The sequence below is a fragment of the Dermacentor silvarum genome, chromosome 5, assembly GCF_013339745.2.
Source record: "Dermacentor silvarum isolate Dsil-2018 chromosome 5, BIME_Dsil_1.4, whole genome shotgun sequence".
Lineage (NCBI taxonomy): Eukaryota > Metazoa > Arthropoda > Arachnida > Ixodida > Ixodidae > Dermacentor > Dermacentor silvarum.
Window position 1 is genome coordinate 15,264,370 of NC_051158.1, and position 21,835 is coordinate 15,286,204.

At 42.7% G+C, this 21,835-nt stretch overlaps 2 protein-coding genes across 2 annotated transcripts; one reads left to right on the top strand and one right to left on the bottom strand.

Moving 5' to 3' along the window:
- Positions 1 to 5,088, bottom strand: LOC119452930 (anaphase-promoting complex subunit 16-like). Its single transcript, XM_037714889.2, has 4 exons — positions 4,899 to 5,088; positions 4,260 to 4,349; positions 2,635 to 2,829; positions 1 to 259 (listed from the first exon to the last, which is right to left on the bottom strand). Exons 1-3 carry the CDS (start codon positions 4,975 to 4,977, stop codon positions 2,729 to 2,731), a joined length of 270 nt encoding a protein of 89 aa, XP_037570817.1. The 5' UTR covers positions 4,978 to 5,088; the 3' UTR covers positions 1 to 259; positions 2,635 to 2,728.
- Positions 5,089 to 5,316: 228 nt separating this feature from the next.
- LOC119452931 (protein Njmu-R1) lies at positions 5,317 to 21,485 on the top strand. Its single transcript, XM_037714891.2, has 11 exons — positions 5,317 to 5,604; positions 5,704 to 5,808; positions 8,368 to 8,490; positions 10,232 to 10,366; positions 11,970 to 12,027; positions 13,232 to 13,351; positions 14,158 to 14,222; positions 15,933 to 16,066; positions 17,259 to 17,359; positions 19,363 to 19,433; positions 21,275 to 21,485. The coding sequence occupies exons 1-11, from the start codon at positions 5,474 to 5,476 to the stop codon at positions 21,447 to 21,449; spliced, it is 1,218 nt and encodes a 405-aa protein (XP_037570819.1). The 5' UTR covers positions 5,317 to 5,473; the 3' UTR covers positions 21,450 to 21,485.
- The last annotated feature ends 350 nt before the right edge of the window (positions 21,486 to 21,835 follow it).

Here is a 21,835-nt window from a genome sequence, read left to right on the forward strand (position 1 = left end):
TTTCTTAGTACAGTATATGAGAACTTTATTGAATCACAGTGTGACATGTCTGTGCTGTAAAACAAGCAGGAATTCTGTATTTACAGTTCTTGCTGAGCTGCGAGTACAGCCCTGACTTTGCATGTGGGAAGGCATGGCGATGCACACCGTCCGTGCAGGTCACAAATGGATGAAACGCCCTCGGTGAACATGTGAAGCCAGTTGCTTTGTCATTATGTATAGGTGCTCACACCCTACTGGTGATGTTGCTGTGAAGACCCTGAAAAGGGAGAGAGAGTTTAGGCACACAGACAGTTAACTTTCTCACTGCACGTTTGTACTGCCAAAAGCATTTAGAAAATTCATAAAACAAGAGTAAGAAAGAAACAGATACGCAGAATAAAATGTATCCGTAGTGTGCATCTTTTCTCTGTACCTTATTTCTGAACTGGTGAGTAAACTGTACTGTGAACTTATCGTGGTTACTTAAAGAGACACTGAGGGCAAATATTAACAGCTACGACGACAGATCATGGCATTGAAAATATCTCATGATGTGCTGTGTACCAACGAACAACTTTACAAAACGAGGCATGTCTATCAGTAAACATTTCTTAGATACGGATGCACATCATCCACACGTCAGCCTTGATACAGTCAAATTTTGCACTCCGTTTGTTATTTTGCATCCCAAGCCCTACCAGGCAGAAATGGGGGCAGTGAGGCATAGGGTGGGACACAGAGGGCACCACAGTTCCAAAAACAGTGCTGACAGAAGGGCGTGAGGGAGCAGCATAAACACATTATTCCTTGAAAAGAATAAAATGAATGGTAGTGCCAAACTGCACTTCCTTTCACTTTCAAATGCAAGCTAACATTATTTTTGTTGGCACTGGCTAAATACAATCTACAAATTATGAACAGGCCATAAAAAAATTGGCAGTTTCGCCCGAAGGAGAAGCATTGAACGCAATAACAAAGTTAATCATTCCGCTGAAGGCGTCTCAGAAAGTTGGCATGACGAGCAGCAACACCAATGGTGTGCAGGCGTCGCATCTTAATAGTGCACAAGATGGGTCCGATGCAAAACCATGCACGTTCGTCAGTGCCCAAAGTAAGGAATAGATAAATTTGCCCAAAGAGGAAGCTTTAGCTCAGCCACTCCTATCTAAATATACGGGAAAGGAGAAATCGTTTTTCTCAGTGACCACTGCACCAAATTTGATGAGCTTTGTTGCATTTTAAAGAAAAAGTTAAAATGTAATGACTGTTGGTCGCAATTGTTTTTATTTATATCGTCAATTCTTTAATAAAGATTAACAAAAATCGCAAATTCTCAGACAACAAAACTATAATGTTTACAACTCTGTAACTCGGCAATAAAAAACGATATCACAGTTATGTAAACTGCACCTAACATCTAAAGCAGACAAATTGATATATTACACATGGCTCTAAAGGAAACAAGTAATATGTGAGTAGAGCTTTTGCAAAACCCTTAAAAACAATGTAACAATTCACATAAGATATAAATTGACATATCAAATTTGTCCGCTTTGGATGATCTGATGAATGCAGTTCACAGAACTGCAAGATCTGTTCTTGGCGCAGAGCTATGAATGTGTAAACTTCATGCCTCTATTTTTTTAAATTCCTGTTAAAAAAATCTTCTTTCTGGGGTTTAACGTGCCAAAACCAGTTCTGATTATGAGGCACGCCGTAGTGGAAGGCTCCGGATTAATTTTGACCACCTGGGGTTCTTGCACTACAACGCAAGCACACGGGCGTTTTTTCATTTCGCCTCCATCGAAATGGTGCCGCCAAGGCCGGGATTCGAGCCCGCGATCTCGTGCTCAGCAGCGCAACGCCTAAGCTGACTGAGCCACCGCGACGGGTCTGCTAAAGAATTAAAAAAAAGCCCTAAATCAAAATTTAGCTTCCACCACTCACTAGAATTTAACTTTCTCTCTCAAATGCAACAAATTTCCTTAAAATCGGTCCAGGGATTATCTCAGAAAAACATTTCTGCATTTTACATGTATTTGAATAGGGGGCATCGCAGTTGGGGCCCGAGCTAAAGCTTCCTCTTCACATTTACTCTACATTCTGCTCAGACTAGTCCATGCACCACGGTATGGTTTGCACACGGCTGGTCAGCAAGAATGCTATTGTGTGCACAGCGCTCAAAAGTTGCTTTGGCCAAGTTAAAGAAAAGGCACCACCAACTGTGTGATAAGATGAACCTAACATTGCTTCATAAAAAAAAAAAAAAAAAAAAAAAAAAAAACGGCATCCTTCCCATCCTGCTGTCTTTCCTTCAAAGTGTTGTTCTCTCTAATCACCGGAAATGTCTCGGATGTCTAGGTTCAAACTAGCCCCTCTTTCTGCATTTTGTGCTGGCGACACTCAAACTGGTCTATGTGCTATGGCCAAATTCTTTGAAAAAAAGAAGCTTAAGTGCTTCTACAACAAGAATTTCAATGAAAGCATGTCTCTGTAGTCTACTCTTATCCTATTCCGTGCACTCTCATGGACAAGCGTTGGGCTAATCACGATGGTGGCAATGTTGGTTACACACATATGAAGACACTGCAAATCGTGTAAGAGATGAACGACAACCACTAACAGTAAAAATTAAGAACTAGTCAAGCTTACTGTGCTGTTTAGTAGCAGATGAATGGATGAGGTGGTGGAAAACAGCAGTGATGCCACAGACAAGGTGGCATGAGGTTGAATTATGAATTGATGTCTACATGCCAAGAAGTTTCTCGATCGGCTCGTACTTCCAGGCATCCTCTTTGAGCTTTTCGCTTATTGCTCGCAACTTCTGGAGCCTTTGCTCGTGCAGTTCTGCAAGACGTCACGCATAAAAGCGACATCCATGAAAGTTATTAAATAGCATGTAATAAAGTGGGTCCTTTGTGAACATTCAAATCAGCTTCCCCACATGGTGGTAATTCCTTTCTTGGCCACAATGGTTGAGAAGCTGAGACTCAACCTTCGTGTGACACTGGTTGCCTATAGCATGATGCACGTACAGTTGGCCACAAAAGTTTATGGGCCACGAGATTTGCGATAAAACTGAACATTCTCAAAGCCTCAATTTCAAAATTTCTATCTGTAGCCATTTCTGTGACATAAACGGTGATCCGTTAAGGTAGAAGAGCCATGCCTTAGCACGGCGTAAGTTAACATTTGTCATGGAACCCATGTCGCATAACTTTTGAGGCCGATTGCACAACTGTGGTTGGTCATTACAGGCGCTCACCACTCAATGACTTGCCAAATATTGTACTTCAGTTTCAGTTTATTCAGACATACATTGCCTGGGCTGAAAGGACTAAAGGCAGATGAACTCTGCTTGACTAAGGTCCCTGCAGCTCAGAAGCAGTGAGAATTAAAAAAAAAGAAAGAAATACAATGGCTTTGTACATTAGAACATGACAAAAAAAAATTGTTCAAAAGCAGAAGTAGAATCGTGAACAGGCATCTTCAAATGTGTAATAGAATCACGCAATAATGCAACAGCAATAACCCATACCAAGAAAAAATGCGTATATAACCGGCAACATATTAAAAAGTACAAGATGATGCAAGCGTTATACAAAATGTAATATAACCATTCCTAGCAATGTATAATTTTTAAAGAACGTAGCAGAGTAGAAAGGTTGCAGAAAAATAAAATTTTTTTTTTGTATAACTCAAGAACTTGAGGGTTCCGAATTATACAAGGTTCTTGAGAGGTTATACTCAAGAACTTCTGCTCTATTCTAAATAAAAACGCAAGTACTGCATCAAAACATGACATTAAACAAGATCCACCATGAAATTCAACTTGCGTGAATGAACAAAGCAGTGGTTTAGCCCAAAGAACAGTTTACACCTTATAAGCATGGCATGCAGAAGATGGGGGTCAATGTACTCAGTTTGAGCAGAAGAGTGCCATAATTATCACAGTGTCCAAGCTTGTCTTCTGAGGCACCGATTTTGAGCATGAAGGTGATATAAGATTAGCATGCTAAAGGTGCTAGTACAAAAAGACACATTTGTAAGCACTGTACACATTATGAACAACTTGCAGTCAGGTGTGTTGCTTGACACATGTGATGATGCCACAATATCACATCCTCGATCCTCAGATCACCATTCTGAACTTTTAAGTAACCATCATTATTTGCATGTGTTTCCCATGTCTGAAGGTCGGAAGCATTTGCTCGCCATACTGTCATTCAAATCGGGCACATAGCTCATCAAAAGCGACCGGAGGGGATTTGTTTTACCTTTCTCCAACGAGCTCAGGCTGACTTCGACGTCGTGTTCAAACTGTATGCCCACCTTCGTTGATTGTAGGTCAGAAGTCTTCTGAGAAGCTGCGTGTGAAGATAATCAAGGCCGTTAGAATAAACCTGATATGAACGAAACATTGATTTCATCGGAACTCATTCATGACAATCAATATTCACCAAATCAACACGGGACAGATAATCACAGGAAGATATAAACTTGAAAAGGAGATTAACATAGTTGAACAACAGTCCCGATGTCCATCGCCTCCGCATTAAGACAAGTTCCCTTATCGAAACGTTGGGGTGGCCTTGTTCACTAATGCACAAGTTTTCAAAACAAGGAAGTGCAAAATTCACAAAGGACGAGCACAACGTAATTTACACACAAAAATCGGACATGTGCTCCATCGAGTTCACAAACACAGATGATTTCGCTCTTAGCAAGCGGTATTCACGATCAAAGGAGAGACAAATTTACCTAAAAGAAAACCGAAAGGCCGGCCCAATGCATCATGCTTTGATATGCCGCTCATGATTTTTTCATGCTCAAGAGTTCGCATATTAATGAATGCACACTCGAGATGACCATTGACGAGAGGATTAAAGGTCCGTCAACCGCAAAACGGTCCTCACCTACAGTGCCGATGACATACTGCGACTTCTCTTTGAACAAGACCTTGCGGATGTCTTCACCAGCTGAACGTGTAGCCATAATTTAGGCAGCAATGAACACGGTGGTTACCCTGCGATGGAAAGTTCGCTACCACAACTAGCAACTAGCTCCCGAACCCCATGTCCGAACTCTCCCAAACCAAAACGAAACATAACAAAACCGTGACGATGCTTCCAAAACATTAGTTTCGTATATCAAAATAGGCATCAAAATATTGGTGCAAATATTTTTAGGTGCTATTTACTATAACATGTGAAAGAAAACATTGAAAGTAATTTTAAAGGCATAAATAACGCTGGCTGTTGTTTTTAGGTAAGGTAACTTGTAGGATTTTAGATCCGAAACTGATGTCACGTGAACGAGAACGTAACTACACAAGCCAAGATGGCCACTTACAGGTCGTTCGTAGTTTTGGACCGTAGTTTTTGGAGGCAGGTAAATTAAAAGTGCTATTAGCTGCGACCTGAAATCGGCCACAACTATTTCAACTGCACGTCTGAGAGACCCATTCCGCCCAGTCGCTTGTGTGTACTGCATGTCGACTACTAAGCGCGCGTCAAGCATGGACAGCACGGGTTACGATTCGTCGGCCAGCACACAGTCAAATCAGTCATCGGTGTCGGCGCTTCGGGGTACGTTTTATGCGGTCTACCTTTACACCAACAGGTAAGCAGTGTGTTTTAGCATCTTCAATTGTGTGTAAAGTACTTCGCAAAAGGCGGTCGCTTTCTATAGCTTGTAATGTTTACCTTCCGTTATAAACAGTCCCAAAACACAGCAGCAGCAGCAGTCCGAAACCGAAACTTCGGCGGATGAAGCTTCGCAAAAGCCTCCTGCGACAAAACCACCCAAGTCTCAGACAAAGGAAAGGTGAGTTCATTTCCTCCCTGTAGTGGTGCGATAACTCTTGACTGGACGGATGCAATCACGTTTAAGTTCTTGCCGATCGCTGGTATCTCAGAATTCCCACCGAACGCGCGAGCTTTCGCCAGGGCCCTGTGCGGGTCTTCCATGCTGCGCTCATGCTTATAGGCACTGTTCTGTCTTATTTTGCGATTCTCAGGCTGGATAAAGGCAGAGACTATTCTCCCAGCAGCCTGGATAATTTCTGAAAGGAATATCTTCCGGCGCTCACCTCCTATTGGCGCTCGGAAGTCACGTGACAAACTGCCGGGAAATACTGCCTGCAGAGGTGTGCCCGATTGCCTGCAGGTGCGCACTAACCTAACCTAACTGAACTGACCTTCCGAGAGCCAATAGGAGGTGAGTGCCGGGAGAAATCCGTGCCGGGAGTCTTCTTGTCTGAGCGTCAAGTGTCAAGTCGGAGACAATGGCATCGAAACTTTTGGTGAAGACTGTATGCTCCTTGGTCCATGGCTTCTCAGCTATGGCACATGGACAGACAGACAGAACTTTATTTTATCCTGGGGGGAGGGTCGACTAGTGACCCTCCTTAGGCTTCACCCACGTCGGAACCAGGAGTCCAAGACGCCCTGCCACCTCGCAGGCCCCCTGGATCACCCGTAGCTGGCTCTGAAGGTCGGAGCTCGTGATGCAGGTGTAAAAGTCGGTCTCGTCGATGCGATGGACCCTGGAGTTGATTTGTAAGCGGGGGCAGCTCCACAGGATGTGATTAATGGTGGCTAATTCACCGCAGAGAGAGCACTGAGGGGAGATTTCCATGTAGCTGGCTATAATAGCTGGCGACAGAAAGGTGTTCGTTTGAATTAGTTGGAGGGCTATCTTCTGGCCTTTGAAAAGTTCTTTGTGCGGAGAGGAAGGGTTCTCCTACCTAGTTTGTAGTGATTTGTGCTCTCATTAAAGGTAGTCAGCAGGTCTCCGCCGGCAGCAGGAGGCCCGTTCGAGAAGGACCTGACACGCCGGGGCGGCACGTGAGTTCTCGCGCCCGGGCCTGTGCCATTTCGTTGGGGTTGGGGATGCCGTCGACAGCCCCTCCAGATGGGCGGGAAACCACACCAACTCGTGAGAGTACACTTTGCAGTGAGTCAGAATCATGGCAGCCTTTTCTGCAATGTGATTGGAGTCGAAAGCCCTTACGGCAGACATGCAGTCGGTAAAGTTAGTGAAGGTATTTTCCATTGTCATAGCGAGTGAAATGGCTACTTGCTCAGCGATGCTGGCGGACTTGGTTTGAACTGTGGCAGCATTGAGTAGCCGCCCTTCTTTGTTAGCTACCATTACTGTGTATTTGTCTGCAGTCATTCTAGCGGCATCTACAAAGATTGCACCATCGTCCTAGCTGTCTAGCTTCTCTAGGATGGCCTTACCTGCCGTGGTTGCTCAGTGGCTATGGTGTTGGGCTGCTGAGCACGAGGTCATGGGATCGAATCCCGGCCACGGCAGCCGCATTTCGATGGGGCCGAAATGCGAAAACACCCGTGTACTTAGATTTAGGTGCACGTTAAAGAACCCCAGGCGGTCTAAGTTTCCGGAGTCCCTCACTACGGCGTGCCTCATAATCATATCGTGGTTTTGGCACGTAAAACCCCATAATTTTTTAGGATGGCCTTAGCACAATGTGGGCTTTGCATCTGCCCACATTGTGCCTGTTTATGGGTAGCTAATGAACTACGATAAGTTCTCTAATTGCTTGTGGCAGTGGAGTTGTCCTTTCAAAGGTAAGAGGCGAGTTGATGCCTGCCTTTTCGAGAATCGTTTTACCTACAGTGGTGTTAGAGAGTCTGGCCTCCTGTGCCATACGCTGAGCCTCTATCAATTCGTGTATAGTGTTTTGAACACCCAGAGGTAGTAATTTAGCTGTGATAGTTCTCAAGGGGAGACCTAGCACCTGCTTGACTGTTTTCCTGACGAGTACCTCGAGTTTGTTCTTCTCTGCCGCGTTCCAGTTGTGCATGGAGGCCACATAGTTGATATGACTGAGAAGGAAGGCGTCAAAGAGACCAAGAAGATTATCTTCTTTGATGCCGCCCTTCTTCCCAGAGACCCTTTGTATGAGGCAGATGGTGGCCGCTGTGTGTTGTTGCAGCTTCTCTATCGTGGTTGTGTTTCTCCCATTTGCATAGATTAGCATGCCCAGAATATGTATTTGGTTTACCTGAGGGATGGCACATGGATGGTTTGATACATTACCTGCGAAGTTAATAAAAAAATTTTTTATTGCACTCAAAGTAGTATTTGGAATACTGACGCTATCGTGGATGAAAAAGCAACTGCTGTTATGTTCATAAAGGAAACCCTGAAACCATGTTAACACGCTGAGCTGAAGGAAGTGGACATGTATCGTTTTAGAAATGTTGAACGAAGCACTTTGTTGTTCTTACTCGCCTTTAACTAAGCACAATAAGTCTCAATGTGATAGAAGTTTCGCCAGGCAGTGTTTGTGAAAATTAAGTGACAATTGCAAACGTGTGACGTTTGCTGTTTTTTTTTTCTTTCTTTTTTTTAAAGCCTGTCATTGCTTGCCACTGACCTTGGTGCCGTTGCTGAGACGGATCTGCGCTGCTTCCTCATCAAGAAAGTGGCACGAGACTTACAGGACACGAGGGGCAATGTGGACTCGATGGAAATGACGTATGTTTTGCTTCTAGCTGCTTTGCGGTTAATGCTGATATGTCAACTTTATCACATTTTCAGGAATGAGTATAATTGCCTCAGTTGTTTTGTCCATTATTTTTTTTTCTAGGGTTGGTGAGGTTTGTCAAGCAGTCGCTTGGACTGCTTTTTCTCTCACCAACTTCACTTTCCTGTGTAAGAAAACTGGAAAAAGAAAGAAAGAAAGATTGGGGTGTGTCAAATCATTCTGCGTTGTTATTTGTGGTGGACCTCACATGGCATTTGGTACTGTTAGTTTCTCAATTTGAATCATTTGTAATCTTCATATGTGATGTAACCCCTCCTGCTGAGGCCAATTATTGGCCTGCAGTATTAAAGGTGCCCTGAACCACTTTTTATCGAAGTGGGTTTGAAGTTAAAATAAGCTATTTCAGGAATACTTTGCTACAACAAGTACTTGAATGCATTCAGCAGAAACAGTGTTATTGGCAGTCAAACCCGACCTTCTTGGTGCTTCCACTCCTTCAATGATTTGCACTGCGAAGGCGGCGTGGGGCGTGCCCACATCGCTCCGCCTACTGAATGTCACCTGGTCACCGTGGCACGCAGTTGAAATTTGTGGATGGTAATGTAGAAACCACTACTTCCGATTTTGGCGCCTACGGCAGCCAAACGTAAGCCAAACGTGGTTGTCCTCAGCGAGCCACAGTGCGCCAGTGGATTCGTCGCGGTATCTACGCTACGTATAGGACTGCAGCTGCATGCAACTGTAGTGCATATGCGCTGTGTTTGCTTTGTGCACGACAGGACTTGAGTGCGTGCTCGCGCTGATATGCTGCAGTCTGACCGCAGTGTGGACTGGCCTTATCCCTCACCAGCTTGACCGACAGATAGTAGCCACATCCAACTTGCGCATTTTAAGGCGCTATCAATAAGTCTGTCAAGATGTCTAACCAGAAGTGGCCAAGACTCAGCACATGCTGGCAAGCATGCGTGGGTTCTGACCTTAAGTTTTGCGTGGCTTCTGTTCAAAAAAAGAGTGTTAAAGAGAAAGAGGACTTTGAGCTCTGCTTGCAAGCTCCACGCGCTGTGCATGACTGCAAAATTTAGTGGCTGAGATGTTCACAGTAGCGCAGGTTATTCGCAGACTATGTTTTTTCCCCAGGCCCGAGGGGTGGTCCTGGGCCCCTTTAAAGCGACGTTTTCTTTGCTAACACACCCGGACTTCCCTGGCTGTGGCGGATGGGTGCTGCTGCTCCTTTGGCCGAATAGCCCCCCAAACATTATAGGAATAATTAAGGGCTGTAGGATTGAACCTTGGTCCCTCAGCACAGCAGCTCTGCACTAACCATTAAGCCACAATATTTTTTTGCTCTTTCTTCATTGTTTATTGCATCAATTCTTCTAACGTGCCAATGCCAATTAGCCCTTTAAAATTATCGCCACATATGTCAAATTACGTAGCAAGCATGTGCGTGTGATGGTTTCCTTTACGTTAAGGACGCAGAAATGAAAGGGGGCAAATGATAGCATTTGATTAATTGTTCCACAAAAGCTTCGCTTCACACAGATTTAAATATGTGCATTGTATGTACATAATTTCTTTTTAAATAAATATATGTCTTGCTGTGGGCTTGTTCATAATGTTCACTGAATAGTGTCAATATGAATTATATCACATTTATCACAGTTTCCTGATTGAGTAGCATTGCCACTGATGTCTTGCTGTTGGCCCGTTCACAATGTTTTCACGGAACAGCTTTGGTGAGAAGACGACTGGCACAGCAATGTGTTTCCATCAAGCTTTCACAAAGGAGGCTTCGGACGTGGAGAAAAAAGAGCAACAAGCGTACGTCCTGTGCTTTATTGCTCCCAATGATGGCACCTTGGACTTGTATCCTTTGCACAGAATTAATAGCATGCTGTACAAATGTGCAGTCAGCAATCGGTAAAAATAACTCCAGCGCAGATCTCTGGTATGTCATGTGCCGTATTAAAGTAAAGGTGCTTTGTGTTTGGTGACAACTTTCTATTACAGCATCTGACCTGATGCCTTTCATGCTATGCTGTCATTAACCCGATGACAAGGTGACTCGTCATTACGAGTGTCTACTCATGCTGATGTCAGGTTAACTCGTGAAATTTCCGCAGTTTGCACATCTGTATATGTGCGCTTTCTTGTAATTTTGACCAATACATAATACGCGATAACTTCTGGTATTGTTTTTTTTCTTCTATTAAGACCAGTAAAAAATGCAATAAGCATTCCTGGCATCATATTTTTAAGAAAAAATTGTCGTGGATTATGCTGGTCTGAAAAAACTCTGCACTTTCAGAACCTTTCTATTTTTTTTTAATTTGTCATGGCAGTTAAGGGGTTAAAGGCAGACTGCAATAAAATTTTCGACTACATAAAAAGCCTAGTTTCAGAGAGTGTAAATATAAAGCTACCTCAGTGCAAGACTTTACATATAAGATGTGAGTTGATGCTTAATGAAAAGCTTGCAAAAAACTTTGATAAACAACAACTGAAAAAAAAAAAGTGCTGCTATTACCACACTAGATATGACACTACTTAGATTATTGAGAACCACTGTGACTTTGCACCATCACCTCCAAGACTAGGTGGCGCCTACGGCGCGCTCAGAATCTTGGTGGTGATGTACTGGGATTTCTGTCATATCTCTGGTAAGCACCAGATGCATGCATGCATTACCTGCATGCTATTCAAATGCTGTTGATCAGACAATTCGACATCTACCAGCCCTGCAAATTTGCCAAGATTATTTCAGTAGTATATACTATCATTTATAATCAATATTTAGACAAAGTGGAATTTCATTCCAGCTGGCCTCTAAGCAAGAGGGGGGGTCTCAACGTAGTGTCACATAGTGGCTAGATTAAGATGTTTGGTGGTGTTGGTGGTCACGTCTAAATCACAATTCAATTGCACTTTCTTGCTAAGCATTACTCTACGGAAAACAGCTTCTTGTTGATGATAATAGCTAAAGTTAGCATAGATGTGGCAGTGTTAAAATGTTTTGTCTGTCGTGTTAACTCTCAATGTCAACTGCTGTCCAATCTTCTTATAAAGAAGTACCATCCAATATGAGATTACCCTTTTTATATTAAATATCCATTGTAAGCTTATATTCGTAACATGCCGATATCGACGAGAAAGATTTTAGGTTTTCTTTGTTGTACATGACACTTTGTTATAATCGTGTTATAGTATTCAGGTTTCGCGATATGTCAATCAAGGAGATTTTGAGCTGTCATGTTAACTTTCCCGTGGCTCATCTAGTTAAATATAAAATGTTTGGTTAGCTTGGTCATTACCATACAACATTTGTGAATAATGAAAAATCTCAAACACCTTGATCCCCTTAGTCAATGCAAAATGCTTGGATGTGGCGAAATTCATTCATTCAAGCAAGTGCTTTTAACCGATTGATGAGCTTTTCCTTTAGAATATTTCCTTAACAACGTTAAACTAGGTATTGCACGGACCTGGAACGCTTCGGAAAGTCACTACTTCCACTACTAACTAATTCGGTGCGTGTTACAACAGCATGCAGAAAAGTCTATTGCGAATAAATAATCGGTGATAGTTGACTGGGTAAGTTGAGCACAAGTGGACAATTTATCAAGACAAGTTCCAGAAAGTGGCATAGCTTGTCAAAAAATAGCGTTCAGCTAATTGAGTATTCACAGTGTGTCTTTATGTGCATCTTGAAAGATGTGTGAATTGGACAAATAGGTAAAAAACAGGCCAAAAATCGGTCGTGATATTTGATTACAATTAACTGTACCGTTTATAACTATACTAACTTGTGATTGTGATCAGTTTTGAGATTTTCTTCCACTTGTAATCATTGCTTACCTGATTCATCCAGAAAAAAAAGGAAGAACAACCATTTGGGGGGGGGGAGTACACTGTGACAATCACCTAAGCAAGCTGCTGCAGGGATGCAGTTGTATTCTCGGTCAATGACTTTCAGTGATACGATCACTTTCACGCATTTTTGGCACTGTACACATCGACAAATGCTGGCAGTGGGCCAGTAGAAAATGCTTGGCACTTCCCGAGGAACACTGTTGCCCGGAGATGCCAACTCGTCTGTTGCCGAGTCATGTGAAAACTAATGAAACCGATTGTATCCCCAAAAGTGATTGACCAAGGATACCACTCTTGAGTCCTCCTGCTTCATGGCACATAGAAGTCAGGACAAGCCAAGCAAACACCTATTACAAATATTTAATCGAACTCGGACCACGAAATTCAGTCTTGTAGCAGAGTTCAGTAATAAAGCAGTGGCAACTACAAAAGCTTTTTTTAAAGCATTTCTTTTAGCGATCTATTTAAAGTTTGAAGTTAAAAATGCAGGTCACTTTGGCTGGGCAATTTCTACGTAGCAATCAACAGTCTTATGAAAAGCTTGCACCCTCTGTGGCTTATTTTGTCCCTAAACAATAACTGTCACCTATCCTGAGTGCCTTTTCTTTAATGCAGTTGGCCAGTATTTCCTGGTCGTGAACGGTGTGCATATTATCAGTGTAACATAGCATTCTTGACAGGTAAGTAGCAAGCGCACACAAGAGTTTTCTATAAAGGAAAAGCAAGCAAGACAGATGATGATTATTGTTTGGGAATAAGATACACCTCAAAGGGTATAAACCTCTTGTAGAGCGAAGATGCTTAGCTTGTGAGTATAACTTTAAATTTAGTGACCTTCGGGTTGGCATTGTTGTTGCGCAGGAAATCGACTTCAAGTCGACGTTGACCAACTCGCTGGAGGAGTGGCACTACATCTGCGTCCTTTACACGAACCGCTGTGTGGAGGCCTTCTCTGAGAACATCGCAGTGCTACTGCAAGCGGTATGATCATTATTACTTGTGGCCTTAAAGGTCCGCTGCAAGGCTTTTCCTAATGATTCTGCCATCATATTGTCACATTGTAGTGATGGCGAAGGACCAAACACTGCCAAAAGTGTGACTTAAGGGGAGATGTGGGTTGAAAAGTTTGAATAAAGGAAAATTATATTTTTTTGAGAAGAAAGCCTGTGAAACCAATAAAAAGCTGGTGTAGCCCCACTTCTTGCACGCCACAGTGACTTTCTTTAAGCACATAAAAAAGAAAAGAGTTGTGCTAAAGATAACATGTTGCAAACAACTGAATGTGATGTTTTCAAATGGGCTCTACAAATGTAGCATTGACATTGTTGCCATTAGGGAACATTTAAAAAGTTAGCTAATTTATCAGTAATAACTACTCTATTAATAAGAACGCAAGAAAATTTGCTAGGCTTATCCAGGAAGTTGCAAACAACATACACTTGGTCTCATCTGCACAGAAGGCTTCGTTTTATTTGGGAACATGGTCCGTGTTAACTGGGACACCCTGTATATTAATTGCCTGCCAAGCTAACTCGTAATGTGGCTCAGAATGATTTCTGAAAGCTGTCAGTTTGCTAGCTTGGGTGTCATCTGAAAATCTGTTGTTTTTCTGTGCTGGTACCTGGTCCTTAAAAGCTTTTGTGATTGCCTGCACAATAACAGTCTCGCCTATGGTTTTTCACTGGGCTCCTTTTTCTGAAATTTTGTAGCACTATTTTGAAACCAATGTTTGTCCATCCAAGATGCCAACAAAGGTGTGATATTTCAGTTCTCACTTTTCTTTTCAGGCCTTGAGTGAGGCTCCAGTCAATGTCACGACGGGAAACTCTCGGGATAAAAGCGACGTCGAAAAGTGAGACATTCCTGCTTTTACCCATATTCTGGTTGTGACATGTTTAGCCTAGCTGTCTTTTGTGTTGCACATTGTCCATTTTTCTGAAGGTTTAGGATTTGTAGCTGTTGGACTTGTTCTGAAGGATTAGGATATGTATTAGAATTTTTAGGATTGCCTCTGGTATACAACACAAATGTACCCTTTGAGCTAGAATATTCAGAGGCAGACATCACTTGCATAAGAAATGGAATACATAAGTGACCAGTTAGCAAAATTTCACTAATCATACATAATTTAGGGCGCATGTAGCAATGTTCAAATTGAAGCCAGTGAGTTTTCAAGGCACATTCACTTGCAACGAAATTTGAAACTAGCACAAATTTTGAAGTAAGCACTGTCAAACCTACGGTAAAAATGTAGGAGTTGTTCAATTTACTTTTTTGACAAAATGCCTTTTTATGCATTGAAGCACAAAAATAACTGGAATGCCAATGACGCGGCCATCGTATAGTTTGTGACCACTGCGCCTGACCCATGAGGCTGACTGAACCTTACGTCAGTGGTTTGTGATACCATGTGACCACTCCTTATTACTATTGTTATGTAATAAAGACATGCTCATCAACACACCCTATGTCGTATATGTTGAACTGATCGCATTAAAGACGATGAAACTTGCGTATTTGAGGAATTCTAATGACACATTGGTCCTTATAGAGTCCAAAGCTGACTAATAAATAAAAAAAAATAATAAATAATAATAAAATAAGAAGAACTGAGAACCAAATTTTTGTGTCTGTACCTCTTTAAGGAAAGAAAGTGGCTTCACGTTTTTTTTATTGCTTGTATTACTAGATTTATTACTTGCAACTATCGCCGCGCAGTTAGCATTACTGGCATGAAAAATACACTCAAGCTTCCTTCACTTGCTTTTTGCCGCAAACTTTCTTGCCTTTCTCTGTTTCATAAAATCTATTATCATATTCCACAGCTATGCTCTTCACTTAATGCCCCTACCATTTTACACTCCTTTACACATTGATCACGCCAGTAAGGTCAGTATTACGCCGTGCCGTACAGAAACCTACCTGCACTCATTCATTTCACGTACTTCAGAGGACTCGAGTCACCTTCCCGGATCAATTGCCTCCATCCAAGACCCTGTTTGTTTTTGTACACTAGTAGCTGACATGATATGCAACCAGTCAAAAGTTAAGAAAATGCAGTCACTGGCCTCCAACCCTTTGTACAGGACCGCATTACATACGCAAGATACTTCCCAAACAAGTTACAAAAAATATTGCTTCCGATTTCGTCCTAATGTTTGTTCACAATGTCACTGCAGCTGTAACTTCTAGTACGCTGAAGTTTTATTTGTCATTTCCAATAGCGACGTTCAAAAGGCAGATAGAGAGGTTGCCTGTGCTCTTTTGAACGCCAGTGGTCTATGAGTCGTGAGCGGTCCGCGACAAGAAGAAAAAGTAGCGACAGACGCTGAGCGCGCTGCACTGTTGGAAGAAAAGCGATTGAAGGCGGCGGCACCGCAGCCAGCAAAAGACGCCATATATGGTAGCCATTTCATGCTTACATCTACTCTCGATTACGGGAGAGCCAGCAATTTTTTTTTATTCTCGCATGTACCATTCCCCTGCAGTAATGCCTTCGGGACCTGAGGGTAGGAGTAAATAAATAAAATTAATATGTGCCACTGGTGTTTTTTGCTGACAGGTTTATGGAAGCCTGCAACCTTCATGGGCTCGAAAGCCAGAAACGAGGCCAGGAGGAAACGGAAAGCGGCTGTCAGTCGCCAGCTGCCATTGAGATCATCTCTGAGGATGACTGCCTCATTGCTCGAAATGCAGGTTGGCTCCTGCTTGTCAAAACAGTGCAACCACTCGGCTGCTTTTTCATGCTCAGAAGGTTGTTCTTTACAACAAAATTGAGTATTGTTGAAAAAAACAATAGAAGACTGAAATGGTCAAGATAGACTCAGTAAGCACTGCTAAATGAAAAGAATCGGATCATTTGACAGACCTGAAATGATTTGAAGTGGTCCATGCTCGTAACCTGCCCTGCTGGAATGGTTCTCTGAACTGTGCTTTGAAACTGTAGAGCAGTTGTGCTTTCTTAGATTGGGGAATTTCTGCTTCCGAGCGCAAGGTCGTGGGTTGGATTTCCCCAGCTGTGGCGGCTGCATTTTGATGAGAGCAGAATGCAAGAAATGCTCATGTGCTCATATTTAGGTGCATGATAAAGAACTAGGTGATCTGAATTAATCTTGAGCCCTCTACTACAGTGCGTATCATAGCTCATAGCCCAAAAGCAACATTGCTTTTGTGCATTCATGCCAGTCTGGGTGATTGCTCTTTTTTTTCAGCATTTTCTAAGCCGCTTTTGTCATAAGAGGCTCCATGGCTGCTGTTGAGAACTAGAAGTAATAATGGCAAAATGTAGTACTTCTTGAAGGCAAGGGGAGCAAACAATTGTGTGGCGGAGAGATAAATTCATCTAGAAACCATTGAAGATGGTTAAGTAGTAACCGAATAGCTGGCAATAGTTTTGGTGGAGCCATCAATGGTGCCAATTTATTTCTGCCTAGGTTCCCAATAGTGACTGTCCATGAAGGCAGGAAGAATTGTATCCAACGGGAACCAAAGATGATCACACACACCAAGCTATACAGTGGTGGTTAGATGTGCTAACTGCCCTGCTTAAAAGATTGGCAAAACTAAATCTTTGGCAAATTGGTGCAATCTCATTTTGGTAGAACAGTACAAAAAAAGAAAAGCAAAGATAGATTTTTTTTATTTTGTGTTCTTGTTTCTCCTTGTGTTGTTTTCGGTACTAAAATGTTAAATCTGTGATGACATTTCATTCAGATCACTTTAGTTTCATGGGGCTGCAGATTTTTCTTTAATGTCCATTTATAATACTAGTTCGTTTTAAGGAGATATTGCTGTTATAACCAATCACCTCAGCTGCACACCCGGATTTATGACTTCTCAGGAGCTCTTGCGAGACTACGTACTAACGTATTTTGCTCTTTCTCTGCAGAAGCCTCGCCATTCTGCCAGCGCTGGGCCGCTCGGCTGGTGAAGTCCAAGGATGACGGACCACTGGTGCTTCGCCGTATTGTAGAGGGATTTAAGATTCGTGTGAGTATGCATAAACAAACTCCTGAAAAGCTCTTTACGTATTAGCCTTCGTTAAAGTTTTATGACCTCAGTTCTATATTTTGGCCTGAAGAACAATGTCTATATTTTACTAAAATGTGTTTGTATCTTAGTATAATAAACCCTGATAAAACAAATTATCACATATAACGAAATAAGTTTGAAATTTGGTTGGTCGTGCTTCAATTTAGTGGAGCATTTTCATGCTGTAACAAAACCGAAAAATGCAGGATGACACGATATAACACTTATAGCAAAGCAAGATTTCTGTGCACATGGCTCAAAACATGTGCTCTCGTAGAATAAATGTCAATTACACTCGCTGGCTGATTATTCAGACATCTGATTTTTCTGACCCGCGCGATTGTTCAGACTTCTTCAGGGCACAGTAAGGCAGTGTATTCTGCAAACCTAAATTTCAGATGCCACACGGTGTGTTGCCCAATTTTGTGGATAGCCTGCATGCTTGATGCTGCAACAATGGTGACTGTGAGCAAAATTTTTTACTTGGCACCAAACAGCAACTTCGGTTCCCCACTCCCAATGAAGTGGAAGTGGTTAGTCCTAGTAGCCTAGGCATTACGGCTGACAAAAAGTTGCCGACAGAGTATGTATGTATGTATGTATGTATGTATGTATGTATGTATGTATGTATGTATGTATGTATGTATGTATGTATGTATGTATGTATGTATGTATGTATGTATGTATGTATGTATGTATGTATGTATGTATGTATGTATGTATGTATGTATGTATGTATGTATGTATGTATGTATGTATGTATGTATGTATGTATGTATGTATGTATGTATGTATGTATGTATGTATGTATGTATGTATGTATGTATGTATGTATGTATGTATGTATGTATGTATGTATGTATGTATGTATGTATGTATGTATGATGAGAGGCATCAAAGCTAGTTTTATGTAACCTATTCTTGGGTGAAATCTGAGCCTCTTAGAGGTAAAAACTATTCTCAATGCAAGAAGTGCAAGAAAATGTCATTGCATACCCACCTTTTCTCACTGTATGCCTTTTCACTTGGGAAGTGAACCTTCTGATACCTCATGACAGCTTGTAAAGTGGTTTCATATTTTCGTATTGCAGAAATTATGCTTGAAACTAATGCAAGGGAATGGATTCAATGTTTAAGGGATCTTCATTGGAAACTTAAGTCTCCAAATGAGACAGAGTGACATGCTGACATCGTCATCAGACAACTAGTGCTACATGCAATATCAGTCCAGCCTTCTCTTGCATAAGTGTCCTGTCCAAGTTTAGGAGCCTAAAACGGAATTGTCATTAAGTCATGACAGCAGACTAGGAAAGCTTTAACAGCTTTGCTCAACTGGCTGTGCTTATCAAATAATAACCCTCTGTGTTCAGCTATGGAGAAGTTTTGTAGTACAGTAGAACTTATATTTAATGAACACGGATAAACGCGGCTTCGGTATAACAAGTTTTGACGGTAGTGCTGAATCTGCAGACTGAGCTGCCAGCCCATACTATTAAGTATACTTAATGGACTCCACAGCCGTGATTTTATGGCACAGCCTCTTCCGATGCTCCGCCTGCATTATCAATGGGATCAGACAACCATGTATGGCGGATGATAAGAGTGGCATAGAATCTTGCAGAAGGCATCACTACAAAATTTTGGCCCATGTTTCTGAAAGCTTTTAAATACGTTGAAACAGGTGTAGGTGGACATATGAAATCAACTTTTATTTTAACATGAACAGTTTTATATGACATCAACATGTGCTGGCGTTTTCTAAACTGAAGCATCGAGAAGTCGCTTGTTAAGAAGCATGAATCAGAGCTCTTAGAGTTTCTTTAACAATAGTTGTGAATATTGTTAAGAGTGCCTCTTCTCAATTACTACTTTTCCAAAATTCAGTTCACTTACCAGCATGAATGGTGAGAAGTGTGTAAGCAGTGTCACTGCGGCTTTGTCATTTCACTTTGTCGTTGCAGACCATCCAGAACCTGAATCTTGTGAAGCGACTTGTAAAAGAGGCAGAAAATGACCACTACGCCCTGTTCAAGTGAGTAGTTTTGCTATGCTTACTTAGAAGCTGCATGAAATTCCAGCTGTGTTTTTTGTGCTGTAATAGCTTGTTGCACCTTTCTTTAATGTACTGAACCTGTGGCAACTGAAAAGTCCTAGGACTATTCAGCTTAACCAGAAAAGTTCTTCTCAAAGATAGTCTACTGTATTCCCAATTACAGTATAGACCACTTATAACGTAACCGCTTATAGTGCAGGACCGGATATAGTGTGGTCTTTTCAGACTCCCGTTAATTTTCCCATAGCACTCCATGTATACACGTATCGCTTATAGTGCAGTTGCGGGAAACGAAATACCGGTTACAGTGCGGCTGCCTGGGAGTACGGAAGTCAGCGGAGACGGTAAACGCTCCCCTCAAACGGGCGCCCCAAGGAGTGCTCGAGGAAGAAAGAGAGACGAAGTGGAGGAGAAGGGCACGTGGTGTGAACGAACAGCCAGTGAGGCTGAAACCAGAATCTTGAGTGCGAGTCGTGAAATATCATGGCGCGCATAGCGAGCGAGGGCCATGAAACTGCCAACGCCGGCCAATGCTCGCTTCACGATACTAGTAGTAAACGAAACTTCAGGGAGAGGGCGGCGCCGGCACAGCACGGCGAAGGGCACACGCGGAGACCGTGGAATGTGAGAGAGGAGGGCAGCAGGGAAGCGGATTTCGCCTCGGCAACTCCGCCGCTTCGGTGGCTCCCCTCGCCCTCCCTCGTAGCTCCCTCACTTTCGACTGTCACCGTGCACGCCCACCGCGTGCAGGCGCCGCCGCTCCAGCTGGCCCGGTGCCTGCACGCGGTGGGCGCCGGGCGTTTGCCGGCGTGGGCAGTTTCGTTGGCCGGCCTGGGACAGCGCCGCTGCTTCCCTCTGCGCCGTAGCCGCAGCGTGCAAGGTCAACACGTGACTAGAAAGTAGAGGAAGCATAAAGGAGGAAGAAGGGTTCACTGCCAACTGTAAATTGAATGCAGACGTTCTAGCCGCATTCCTCGACTGTCGCATACGTGTGCCGGCTCGGTGCACATGTTTTGCATATGCGCGGGCCTTGAAAATTGTTGCTTTGGTTATAGTGCGGTACCGCTTATAGTGCGGATATTCGCGACTACGGCGACTTACGTTATAAGCGGTCTACACTCTAGTTACTGCTATTGATGTCACTTTTGGTGCTATTGCATTGGCTAAACTTGCTGAAGCAGGTATGTAAAAAGAAAACTTGTGGCTGGAGGTGCAGATGTTTCTCATAGTTCTTGCTTTCACATTGCACCATTTTGAGTATGTTGAGAGCATAGGCGTCAGGCATAGTATTAGTGTGTTTTAACCAGCATGTACAAGTTTTAGCATTACTGTTTTAGCTGGATGTGGTGTCGTAGCCATAAACAGCAACACTGGTATTGCCATCTCATGAGACCATTCCGAACAAAACCATGTGTTCTGCTTATTGCATTACGTGGCTATGCGGTCCTATATGACAGCATTAAAGCTGTTGTAACAATGCTAATTTTTAGTGTCTCACTTTTCCCAGGCAAGAAGCTTCGCACAGACGAATAGTTCCGCTCATTCTGGTTCGAAAGTAACGTCACCAGATGTCACTACTCACATTGAGTTTCTATCCCGGTAATTGTGATCATACATATTGCTAAAATATATGTGTAATAGCTCTCTCTCTACTGTGATATCAGTGGATGCCCACTGCTTTGGAGAGGCACCAAACTGGTTATTGTGTGATACAATACTGAAGGTAAAGCAATGCATCAAGAATGTAGGCCTATCCATTGTGGAAAAATTCATATTTTCTTTTTTGGACGTGTTTAATTGCAACCTCTCAACTGTTGCAGTGCATACCAGTTCCTGAAGAAGTGTGGCTACTGGGACACCTTGCTTCAGCGAGCCATCAATGAAGGTTCAGTAGTGGCCACACCTGAAGGCCGAGAGGTTGTCGACCTTCTCCAGGAACGGCTAGCAGCTAATGCCCTCGCTGGAAGCCAGTTGCCAGTCAGGAATTCTGCCTGATGATCCTATTCAAAAATAAATGTTCACGAATGACGAGCTCCTGCTTCTTCCATGCTGTGGAACTGTCAAAATAAGATGATAGGTTGTGAAAATCTTGTTTGACAGTGCGGGATAAAATAACAGAAATTTATGGGACATGGATTCCATGGCAAATGTGTAGTACAGTTAAACCTGCTTATAATGAACCTCCATATAATGAAGTTTTTCTATTCCCCACCATTACTCCATAGAAGCACATGTATTTGAGACCTCTACGTAACGAAGTGGCAGCGGGAGACCCCCTCGAAATAAAGAATTTTCCCCGCTGACAACCTAGACATTTCGCCCCAAATTTTGCCATTTTTGCGCAAGCAGCAACCGGAAGCACCTCCACCGCGACGGAATGC

Excerpts from the sequence above, each read along its gene's own strand:
- LOC119452930 (XM_037714889.2), bottom strand. The coding sequence starts at position 4,977 with ATGGCTACACGTTCAGCTGGTGAAGACATCCGCAAGGTCTTGTTCAAA. Across the intron at positions 4,350-4,898 it reads GTATGTCATCGGCACTGTAG|CTTCTCAGAAGACTTCTGAC; the intron begins GTGAGGACCGTT and ends CTTCACACGCAG. Across the intron at positions 2,830-4,259 it reads CCTGAGCTCGTTGGAGAAAG|AACTGCACGAGCAAAGGCTC; the intron begins GTAAAACAAATC and ends GACGTCTTGCAG.
- LOC119452931 (XM_037714891.2), top strand. The coding sequence starts at position 5,474 with ATGTCGACTACTAAGCGCGCGTCAAGCATGGACAGCACGGGTTACGAT. Across the intron at positions 16,067-17,258 it reads CCTCATTGCTCGAAATGCAG|AAGCCTCGCCATTCTGCCAG; the intron begins GTTGGCTCCTGC and ends CTTTCTCTGCAG. Across the intron at positions 19,434-21,274 it reads GACCACTACGCCCTGTTCAA|TGCATACCAGTTCCTGAAGA; the intron begins GTGAGTAGTTTT and ends CAACTGTTGCAG.